Raw genomic sequence first — 12,654 nt, 5'->3', positions numbered from 1 at the left:
CTGATATTTCAAAAGAGGTTTTTGAAATGAATAGGCAAGAACATCTGCACCTCTCTTTATTAAAATGTTTTTCAATCCTGTTCATGTTTTAATTTATTTTAAATGCAAACAATTAATATAGGCCTACATTCCCTATTCATTTCATATGTTTTCGTTTTACTTCTGACATTTCAATTTACCCTGCTTCTAAACATCAGGCCCTCTTGTGGAGCTCTCTAGTAATTAAGTCTAGACTGTAAGTCATCACAATCATGCCAATATGTAAACACACACACACAAAAACACACACACACACACACACACACACACACACACATGCACACACGCACACACACGCACGCACGCACGCACGCGCTGCTCTCTGTGGTGCTGATTCAGTCTGACACGAGTCACGACTGTAGAGACAGCAGAGCCTACGCGGCTCACTCTGGCAGCACTTGGAGAGGCTATTGTAGCAAGGCTCAAAGCTGGTTGGCTGAGGAGCTCCAACTCAAGTAAACGCAGTCAGCCAGCTGTGTGTGACGTGTGTGTGTGTGGGTGTGTGAGAGAGAGCGAGAAAGAGAGAGAGAGAGTGTGTGTGGGGGAGGGACAGAGTATAGGAGATGGTAGCTAGATGCGTTTCCTCTGGCTCTTCCTTTAAAAACGTGGAGACGGGGGAGGACAATGGAGCGGATGGAATCCATGGAACCGATCTCGGCGTACTACACCACGGCTTACCCTGAGATCCATCCCGATAGCACTTACGGATCTGAGACCATGGAGAGCCCGAAGACTCCCGTCGCCCCTGCATACGACGAGGATTTATTGCACAAGGTACTGTCTGTGGGATAACTTGAATGGTGATTGGTGACTTGTCTAAAAATGCATAATGCTCTCTCCATGGTGCTGACCCTGAATAATGATACAGTTCAGTTGGTCGGTTGCACTCAGCAGGCATACACATGTGGCTTTTCACGGAGAAGATTGTGTGCACATCTCATTGCCTGTATTTATAGGCCAGGTCCTGGATGTCAAGGCATCAAGGCAAACATCAAAGAGGAGGAAGAAACATTACTTTATTAAAGGCAAAAATGCAACGTTTCGACCCTCTAGGTCAGGACTAGGTCTTCATCACCCTATTTTGGATATGTCCAGGCAGAAACTTTTAAGAATCCCCCACCAATTTTCCCTGAACTTAACGTACATCATGGCAGCGGTGGCCGAACGGATTGCAGAGCGGTCTTGATACCGGAAGGTCGCCAGTTCGAATCAGCGGTCCGACACGTTAAAATTACCACCGCTGAAGTGCCCTTGAACAAGGCATTGAACCACTATGATGAAATGTTCTATGAGCAGGGCCTGGCTGGAAACAAGTTCTTGAGCTTAGCCCAGATACCCTGGGTAAATATAGTAATCATTTCATTTCATTTCATTTCACATGTCCTTGACATGAAGATGTTTGAGAACCATGACTGTATGCACTTTGACCAGCTGTCCCTTAAAATCTTGAACCCTCATATCGTATCCCCGTTCTGGGGTGAACATCCAGCAAAAACAAAACAGATCTACAAACTCACAGCTTGTTGCTTGTGAGCTTGTAGCTGGGATATTTTGGGGAAAGAGATTTGGTGTATAGATGAAAATACTAGCAGACCGGCTAGTATAGAGCCCTAGGGGACCCCCGTCAACCAAGAATATAGGGTTTAAGTGGTTTATTGATTATTGACATTGACATAGGAGTACTAGGTATGCCACCATAATTGTGCGTGTCTGGGTGTGGACCAAACGCTAAGTTTTCAGACAGCATGGACAACCTGTCCAATTTAATGCTTCCTTTACAGCAGAGCATAAAACCTTTCAGTCCATTTTGACCCTCTCTGTCCCCCTAGTAAGGCTGGAAGGATGGATGGATGGATGGACGGACGGACGAACGGACGGACGGACGGACGGACGGACGGACGAACAGAGGGGTGGACAGGCTGACATGGATTAGTGTTTCTGAATAGGATGCCGGAACAGATTTTCCAAATACACCAATACAGATTTGTGGTGCTCTGATTTGTGATGACAGACAGACTGTGTTATGATGAGATTGTGGATTTATGCTGAAGGACGAGAACTGAGCATAACATAATCCCCATCCGAAGTCACATTTCCATATTAACTTTATCAGGGATTTCCTAGACAACAGTCATAAGCGTTATGAAGTGGGGCGAACCACTAAGGGAATATATAGTCAGATAACGGGGGATTCCATTGAGAGCTCTATACTATGGTTATGAAAGGCAATACATTTCTCAAAGCTTTCCTGAAACGTACATAATAGACTGTTAGACCGTTGCCCTTGGTGTTATCTGGAGCAATTTGTAAAGGGAAAAATCATTATAATCCTGCAAAGAGCGTAGGTTTTGAAGTCCAACTGCAATATCACAGGATTTCAGTTGATCCATGAGCTAACAGGAACACAGCTGTCTCTTTCCCAACTGACATTACAGAGAACATAATTACATCATGCTACACAGTTTGTGGATATGAGATTGTGGGGGAGGGGCGTATGCATCATCACCCCCCCCCCCCCCCCCCCCGACACACACACACACAAATACATGCACACGTGCACACATCATAAACACATACTGACATTACTTCTACACTGCTACGTGTGTGTGTGTGTGTGTGTGTGTTTGTGCGTGTGTGTGTGTGTGTGTGTGTGTGTGTGTGTGTGTGTGTGTGTGTGTGTGTGTGTGTGTGTGTGTGTGTGTCAGTTATAGTGAGAAAGGGGTATGATGCTGTTAGTGCAGTGACAATGGGTTAGATTGAAAGTGAGCTAAGCTCATAACACCCCCCTGGGGACTGGAACTAATTAGCCGGAAACACGGGAATTTGACATGGAGTGGAAGATGGAGCATACGGTTACTGTCTTTAGTGCAAATTATTCAAGTTTCAGATATTATTCTTTATGTTAATGGGGTATTTCCAAATTTCAATACTTTTACTTCTACTGCACTACATCTCAGAGGCAAATATTACTCTACTTCATTTATTTGAAAACGTTAGTTACTTTGTAGATTTTCATTGCAATTGCAGAACATAAATTGACCACTTCAGCCATGAGCCCCTGTACACACATATCAGCACACATATACTCTGTGCCGTCCGTGTTTCATGGCCGCCTCAATGCTTTTCCAATGGAAGTCACGTGGTTTGACCAACACTTGGGAGGAGGGGGGCAATCAAACACAAGTGTTTGGTCAAACCACGTGACTTCCATTGGAAAAGCATTGAGGCAGCCATGAAACAGTGTACAGGGCCTGAGAGAGAGAGAGCATGAACAGACAGGGAAAGGACAAGAGATCATTTGATTTGATTGCCCTCCAGAGTTCAGAGGCTCCTCCTTCCTTGGAGTCCAGTTGTTGTCATGGAGAGAAGCTGTCATGATGTCATTACAGCATGCTGGCAGCCTGGCACCAGAGCCGTAGAAGAGAGTCGTGACACACATGTGCGTGTACATGTTGTGTACATGTCGAGTACACAGTTCATGTGTACTCATTTGATACTGTTCTGTACTGTTTTTCTTAACTGAAATGTACTATAAGTGATGCCTTAATATTACAATGAAAGCTTTAGAATCTGTTGATGTGCATATGTTTCAATAGGGAAGGTGGCCCTGATGACAAGCAGCACGTTCTTTCATGCTGTGTTTTATACATACAGTGGCATACCATGAAGGTTGTCTGTCTCCTTGAACTTGCTGTGAATCACATTCTGTCGGTGTTACTTTAGTCTGTTACTTTGTCAAGAGCTTGTATGAATCATCCAGTTTGGCTCATTACAGGTCCATTTCGCTTAGTCATTGGACTATAAGAAAAAGTCCTCCTGCACACCTACAATGGAAAGGTGCGTCGGATAACTAGAACTGAGAAGTAGAGAAAAAAGAATCCCGCACACCGTCTTCACTTGAGTTAGATTTATTGAGCAACGTTTCGGTCGTCAGACCTTCATCAGGCATCATGATGCCTGATGAAGGTCTGAACGACCGAAACGAAATGCATTCATTCTTATGTCCATATATAGATTATATAAGACTGAAATGTATTTGAATATGACTACCGGTATGTAGTGTCATTATCGACTCTTGTATTATCATGTGTGTATAATGAATGACTGCTGTGTGTGTGTGTGTGTGTGTGTGTGTGTGTGTGTGTGTGTGTGTGTGTGTGTGTGTGTGTGTGTGTGTGTGTGTGTGTGTGTGTGTGTGTGTGTGTGTGTGTGTGCGTGCGTGCGTGCGCGTGCGCGTGTGTGTGTTTGTGACAGACTATCCTGGTTGGTGACAGTGGAGTGGGAAAGACGTCGTTGTTGGTGCAGTTTGACCAGGGAAAGTTCATCCCAGGCTCCTTTTCAGCCACTGTAGGCATCGGCTTCACGGTGTGTATGTATGTTTTCTTCTATATCGACACTGTCGGGCAGAAACACTATTATTATTTCATCTATCTTTAGGTTCATAAATTCACCCCATATTTTATACTTCATTATATGTTGTGTCCGTGTCGCACAGAAGTAGTGAACATAGTTGATCTACATTCTACAAGCTCTCAATGCATCGCGATGCAACACATGGCTGCCATAGCTACTTTAATGACATGCCCAAAGTAAGTTTGTCTGTGGATTTTTCAATAACAAAATACGCATGACAAAAAAATGAAACCAATGAAACCAATGACAATTGGAAAGTATTAACGAGAGCTGCTGACCAAATAATAACTGCATTGGCTCCATTGGAACACAGCTTCTTTTTTCCATTTCCCGAAAAGTAACAGTTTTAGACATACAAGTTTTCTGCCCGACAGTGACAATATGTGTCTCTGTTGGTGTACGAGTATTTTTGCATTGATGTAGTTACAAATAAATTGGACATTGTCCGGCTCCATAGATAATTGCATCACCCAATTGTCATTCTGCCTAGTCTCTAATCATTCTAACACCTGTCCCAATCTTCCTCTATTCGCTGCCTCCCGCAGAATAAAGTGGTGACTGTGGACAATGCAAAGGTGAAACTACAGGTCAGTAAATCACTTCCTTGTTCTGAAACAGTGACCTATTTCTGGCCTAGGTTTAGGTTTAGGGATTTTTTTAGGTTTAGGTGGACTATAGTTTTGTGCTAGAGTTACACATTTGAGAATACATTTGGTGTCCCTATCAGTGGCGTTTCCAGGAATTACATTTTGGGCAGACAAGATGTGTCGAATTTTGAAATCCAAAATTGCAGCTGTACCAGCTTACAACAACCCGTCACAATTCGGCACATTGTGATTAGGGTTGGGATCCTTTAGGATTTTAACGATTCCGGAATTACTTAACGATACTCTCATCATGAATTGAAAATTGTGGTCCCATACACTTGTAAACAAGTGTAATGCTTAATCATGGTGTCGTCCACAGTAACAGTTTAGTTTGAAATGTACCCATTCTACATACTGTGAATTAAAATGTTCAATCAATCAATCAATCAATCAATCAATTAATGGTCCTCAATGTTGGATCTGGTTCCTTAGGTTCGTCAGGTTCCGAATCCCAACTCTAGTTGTGGTCTTGTAGATCAGTTACTGTACGTTCAAAATACAGCTACATGTAAAAGTACAGTATGTCAGTAGTAGGAGCGAGATCCGCAACCAACTTGCGACTCGGTTGGAGAGTCTGATTCACAGCAATGGCAGCACCCAGAGAGGTAAACATTGGCATGTGTATTCATGGAAGTGCCCTGTATAGGCCATTAGGCCAGGTGTAGCTAATCAGTGTTGCGGTGTAAAGCTGCACTTAATGGTACGCCACAGCTATGGCCGCGCCCAGGGCACCCCTCTGTGGATTCGTCTATAATTGTGGAGATGTTGTCGTCACTGTCTTTACAGATTTGGGACACAGCAGGCCAAGAAAGGTTCAGGAGTGTGACACATGCCTATTACAGGGACGCACAGGGTGAGGAGAATCACTGACAAACAACTGTACTTTTACCTATAGGGAGACATTCATTTTACTGTTAATGTTTAATGTCATTTATTAATCTCTTCATGTTGTATTCTTCATCCTATAAAGCTTTACTCCTGTTGTACGACATCACCAGCAAATCGTCCTTTGACAATATCAGGGTGAGTGAGTCATGAGTAATTTCATACTACATTGTTGTATGCTATAAATAGCCAATCTACAGTCATACAGCGTAATATAAATCTGGTTTCAGGCATGTGGCTCAGCCATGTCACTGAGGAAGCTGAGGAATCTTTCTTTCTTTCTTTCTTTCTTTCATTCATTCTTTCTTTCTTCATTATCTCTTTTCATTAGGCATGGTTGACTGAGATTCATGAGTATGCTCAGACGGATATAGTCATCATGTTGCTAGGCAACAAGGTGAGAGACTGTATGTATCATGGAATGCTTATCAAGTGGCAATTGGATTATTTCCATTTTCATCTTTTTCGTCTTCAAAACACTTCCTGCACAAATATCCCCACGCTGCTACAGTAATAGAACATACTGTACATGAGTAGGTAGGTGTCTTATTGTAATTATTCTCTCTGTTAGGCTGACATGGTAGGAGAGAGGGTGATCCGAAGAGAGGATGGAGAGAAGCTTGCCAGAGTGAGTTTATATTTACAAACCAGGACGGACCGAAAAAAAGCAGATCTACAAGCTCACGACGTATTACACTGCAATGCATTGTGAGCTTATAGATTGGCTGTGTGCGACACCATCATACTGTAGCACTTAATTAAGCCTGAAATGCTCTATTATTGATTTTTCCTTCTTCATACTTAGGAGTATTCATGTGCATTCATGGAGACCAGTGCCAAGACCGGAACCAATGTGGAACTGGTTTTCACTACCGTGGCCAAGTCAGTACAATATATAAAATACTGTCTTTTCAGACAATATTGCACAAATAATTTCCTTCAATGTTATACATCATATTATCCCATAATATGTCTCTAGACATCCTGCTAGAAATAAACTGTAACATATGGAGTGTTCATTTAAAGGAGAACATCACCCATTTTCAACCTTATCTTAATAATGGTTATTATAATATGGCACCATTTCCATTACTTGCTCTTGGACAGTTCAGAAACCTGCCTACCAGTGACATCATCAGTAGGCAACTTTGGTCATTTCAAACAAGATTTCAAACTTCCTTTTTTTGTAGAACAATAAAGTTTCTATTTCAGTGTGCTAACTTTCCAGGAAAAGGAAGCCTAGTTTCTATTAGCTTGGACTATTAACTGTTAGGCAGGTTTCTGAATAGTGGCATCTTATAATGAGCATTAGTTAGGACAAATTTACGGTTGACATTGGGTAAAGTGCTCATTTAATTTTTTTTGTCCTGTACTATGTTGTTCTCTCTCCTGCAGGGAACTCAAGAACAGTTCAGTCCAACAGCCCAACGAACCCAAGTTTCAGATCCATGAATTAATTGATGTACAGAAGCAGAATTCGGGCTGCTGTAGTTATTTCTAAATCTTCTCTCCTTGTCGATGTTCTCCCGAGTCCTCCTCTCCTACGCTTGCCAGTGCCACCACTTTGTGTGAACGAACTTTGATGAATACAGACTCAAAGAGACCCACTGTGAGCAACCGGAGATTCTCATCACAATTCATTCCCTGCTTCCAAATTGTGATAGTTTCCATTCTGGGGACGAGAATACCATGCAAGTCCGAAACCAATTTGCAAGAATGGACAATGGAGAGTAAGTACAGTTCATCCACAGATCAGTGCCATAAACAAATAGAGAATGCAGAAGTATAAAGACATACATGATTTCATCTTGAGAATGGATCTATAGTATTGGTGAAAGAGCCTTTCTGTGCGGAATTTGCATGTTCTCCCCGTGTCCCCTAGGGTAGATACCCTCACAAAAACATGCAGTAATCCTGGTCGCTAAACAACAAACCTCCCCCTGGCCAGCTGGGGCGCCTGATGGAGGGGAAAGGAACTGGTTGGAATAACGTGTTCCTTCCACACGCTACGTCCAACCAGGGAAACTCCCCCCTGTCACGTGTAAAGGAGCAACTTGGACACTCAGGCAGGAAGGAAGCATGAGTTCAAGTCCGTTGCTCTCCCCATGTCCCCCATATATGGGGACTAGGTTGGCGGAGGGTGTGTAGAGAGCCCAGGATCACATTAGATAATTGGCACAGGGGTGGTTACAAAATCGAGGGATAAAAATTTAAAAAAAGAGAATGGATCTATAAAAATGTGGTCCCATGCAAAAAACAGTGAAATTGACTGCTACAACTTCAGGTGGAAACTTAAAGTGTCACTGAATCTTCTCTGGATTGAGACAAAGGCCATACACTGTGTTATGGATATTATTTAGTGCAAGTGAATGGACTGACCCCCCCCCCCCCCCCCCTGTCTATATGATCTGAGCTCTGTTCACTAGGCACTTGTATTTTCTTGATCCACAGCAGACAGCTGCTCAGTCACAGACTCACTCACACACAGGAAGCTCAGGGACATATTAGTCACACTGAGTGTGCAAAACAAATGGGTTTATGGTGCTTGGCAGGCAAATGAAGCTACGAAGCTCGGACTGTAGGCTTTGAGTTTATGTTTTCAAGCTTTAATGGAATATGGTTTAAAAACAATAATATGACAGGATGTTTTGGTCATGTCAAACTAGAACCAGAAACGTAAACTTAGAATGAAATGACAAAAAACACAGTAAAGGTGGTTGCACACTGGACACGTCTTTCGGAAAACACGATGGAGAAACGCCGCTAAAAATCCGAAAAACGCGCTCTGTGTGCAGGGACCTTAACTGATTGAACAGACTTATACATGCAGTAACACCTAATCGAATATGAACTACGTACAAGGGTTTCCATGGTGGTGTCCAATTTTTATGTCATAATCATATCATGCCTCTTTCAAACACTTTTACACACAGATTTAGCTTAAGGCCTGACCTCAAAATTTAAAAAAAATCTTCTAAATCCTCCAGTTTTCTGAAATAAATATTTTCACGATTTTTCAAAATAGCAGACCTACAAGCTCGTAGCGCGCCGCTCGGTGGCGCGCTATGAGCTTGTAGATCTGCTGTTTTTCAATAGCTAAATTATAACATAATGTTTAAAACACCAAAAGGGGTTCCCGCCCCGAAATGGGTTAACAATGAGGATTCTGTTTGAATGCATTGTTGAATGTGTTTCGACAACCTTTGATGTTGTGCTTTGAACATGCATGTTATATTTGATTCCAAGAATTTTTATTTTTCTGTCTTTCATTGTCATGTTAGGACATCCTGTATGAGTTGCAAGAGTTGTACTGATTTATATACAGTATGTTCTGATTGTGAGACATATTTTTAAAATGACTTGTGTTTACTGCATTTATACTGCATTGCATGGTACAAAATCTCTGTGCAGGCTGGAGTGCACACAGTGCACATTGAAACCCTCTCCTTACAAGATGTGTGTCTGTTCTGATGTTCTTAGCTGTTGTATAGTGCTTAAATTGCTTTAGGCATATAGTGCTTCATTTTGCTTTGAATACAGACCAAGAGACTGTATTATTGCTTTGTTTTTGTTCAACATGCAAATACAATGCACTTGAAACTATGATGCTTTGCTGTAATCAGCAGGTTTTACTCTTTATAAGACAGCTTGTGAAATTTCTGTCCGCATGTTAACATGAAATACATATTGACACCAGTATGCAATTATGGATGAAATATGGTCCTCTAGCTCTAGGAATATTTTCAGGGTAAAAAATCTTTATATAGAATATGGTAATCGGTTTAGGTTGCTTGGGCCTGTTGAATCAGTTAGATTTATTTTAATACAAAACAAATACGTAACTTGGCAGTTATTTAAATATTGTGTACATTATTTATTTGTTTGTTTTATCATAATACAAATTTACCAAAAAAGATATTTTTGGTAAATTTACTCTATGCTGCATAACAATAAACTATTTCTGAGGCTCATCACCACACTTTCTAGTACATTCCTAACATTCGCACCATACCCCAAGATAGTATCAAGTGCAAATTGCAATGCACTTGACTTTATGTCAGTGAGTCAATAGCTATTTATTGAATAGGTCTGTCACTTAGCTACTACTGTATGTGCGTTAGTCCGGGAGCCGTGGGGCTGAACGTGGTTTCGTCAGATAAAGTTTATTTCTCAACTGATTCTTGTAGCTTGGGGTCACCTCTCACGAATTGAAGAGGGTGCCCAGTGATATCCCTTGGGCAAATTTAGTTATTAACCCCTTAATGCCTGAAATACTAACAAAAACCTGAAAATAAAGTTTTATGGTATTTCATGCGAATTACTTGGTCTAAATGCATCAAATTTGCTTTCTACATGCGTTTGTGGATGTGGATAGGCACAATGTAGTAGATTTATGATGAATGCATTATTAATTAATGCATATTAACCCCTTCATGCCTCAAACCCCCAAATCCCATAAAATATATTGTTTAAATGCATCAAATTAGCTTTCTAGAGTGTTTATCCGCATGAATGTGGATATGTACAATATATTTGATTTCAGAATAGGGCATTTTTAGATATTAACCCCATCATGCTTAACACAGCAAAAGCCCATAAAATAGGCCTACAATAATTAATGCAAAAGCAACAAATTTGCATTCCAAAATAAATGCTTATTTGGAAGTGGTCATGTCCACCACACCTCCTTTCCTATGAATTAACTCGATCACTTATTACTTTATTACACTTATTACTTTTATTACTTTATTACACTTATTACTGCAGGTCTTTAGGTAGATTGGTAGGGCTCAGTGGCCTGATAGATCTGTCCTTTTCCATCCAAACTACTCTCGGTTTCATGCTGGTGTAAGATGTCCATCAACATTTTGCCACAAAGATGTTTAAAAGTGGGGGATCTATACATTCTCAATTAATCTGTTGGTGGTAGTGCAGCTGGTTTGAAGTACATGCATGACCTTTCCCATTCTTTTCTCCCAGACTAGTAGTCTAGTTTCCTCCAAAGTTTCCTTAACGGAACAGGACCTGAAGGTCCAGAGATGGCACTTGCTGGAATGTCTATAGCACAAGATGAGGAGTGTGGAAATCAGACCTCAAAAGGCGGCTGTTTGTAGCTACAGTGATTGGAGGAGATATATCATGATAGGACATGGTATTTCTAGCTGACCCCCGTCTCCCTGGCATCTCTGCTGACTGACCTGATCATGACCATGATGTAATCACAGACTTCACAGTAGACCTATATCTCGAAGATTAGGTAGACATCACTGTCAGACAGGTGGTTGACATCAGCTGGATGGTCCAAAGGTCTGATACATCAATGACAGTGACATCTGCATCAGCAGCATTCCTCCCGAAGACGTCTTCAATGTGGACGTGGCTTTCTGAATTAGATCAATCACTTCTTTTCAATGTATTTAAAGAATCGATTTTCACTCATCTTCTAACACCGTGCTCATGCTTATTTTTTTTTAATCTTTCTTGGACTTTGTCTTTCTACAACAAAGTGCTGCCTCTTTTCCAATATGCATGTTCATATTTATACCTTGCTTATTCGATGATGCTGTTTATTATTACTGTTCATCTGTGTTGAGGACCCCCTCTAAAATGAGATGATGCATCTCAAGGGGCTTATCCTTTCAATAAAGGTATATACATTTGCATTCCATCCTCTGTGAACATGGCAGTTAAGACTGGTACCAGCTCATAGGCAAGGGCGTCCTCCACATGAACATCACAGTCACTAGACAGGAGTACGATGACCATTGAATAGATATAATTTAGGTCATACATTTTGGAGTGTATCATTTGAATTGGATTTGGCTGTTGTTGCCACCATCTTCTACCTGAAAAGAAATATGCTACAGTTTCACTAATACAGATGGTAGAAAGCAGATTTGATACATTTGACTTGATTATTGTGCATACAATCTCATTCTCAAAAGATATATTTTATGGCATGTTGGGGTTTCCAGGCATGAAGGGGTTCATAATATGCATTAATAAATAATGCATTAATCATACATTTTATACATTTATACAATGTGGATTGCATATCCACATTCATAAACACTGTAGATGCATTTAGACCAAGTATTTTGCATGAAATACCATAAACTCTATTTTGGGTGGATTATTTTGTGTTTCGGGCATTAAGGGGCTAATAACTTGAATTATTAAGAGGTGACCCCAAGCTACTGTACAAGAATCAGTTGACAAAAAAACTTTATCTGACGAAACCACGTTCAGCCAAAAATCACCCTTCGTTCCCGGACTAATGTGTGTTTGTGTGACACTGACAGTGACAACCACAAGAGGGCATTGTTATATCAAAGTCAGAACTTTATAATAGGTTTTTGTCGTTTGGAAAATAGTCAAGAGCCGAGACAAAGCGCTGTATTTACATCTACATTTTAAATTTTATTTGCTGTGTTTGACTTGGAATTCGGCACCCGCTCCAGCTAAACGAAAAAGGGGAAATTTCATGATTTTCATAGACAATTTCATGATGTAGTTAGGTATGCAGCCGCCAGCACTTGCATTGGTCGTTTGATGAAGGCAAGGCAGAAGGTTTAACCCTAAACGAGCTCGCTGATTGGTCTTGTTACACGTCAGTTATATGTAAAAGTCACCGCCTGCTTCGAGAGGCGCGACATAGCAGTAACTTAAG

General features: G+C 41.1%; 1 protein-coding gene across 1 annotated transcript; it reads left to right on the top strand.

Annotated features, from left to right (window-relative positions):
• Positions 1-663: 663 nt before the first annotated feature.
• On the top strand, positions 664-7,536 carry LOC306915417 (ras-related protein Rab-37-like; the record flags this gene model as incomplete). The annotated part of the gene is made up of 9 exons (XM_079492743.1): positions 664-813; positions 4,294-4,404; positions 4,998-5,039; positions 5,886-5,952; positions 6,070-6,122; positions 6,316-6,381; positions 6,556-6,612; positions 6,790-6,866; positions 7,380-7,536. The coding sequence occupies 9 exons, from the start codon at positions 664-666 to the stop codon at positions 7,483-7,485; spliced, it is 729 nt and encodes a 242-aa protein (XP_079348869.1). The 3' UTR covers positions 7,486-7,536.
• Positions 7,537-12,654: the final 5,118 nt, after the last annotated feature.

Source organism: Electrona antarctica (genome assembly GCF_951216825.1).
Source record: "Electrona antarctica genome assembly, chromosome: 22".
Classification (NCBI taxonomy): domain Eukaryota; kingdom Metazoa; phylum Chordata; class Actinopteri; order Myctophiformes; family Myctophidae; genus Electrona; species Electrona antarctica.
Note: the sequence above shows the minus strand (reverse complement) of the source record. Positions and strands in the feature narration are given on the sequence as shown.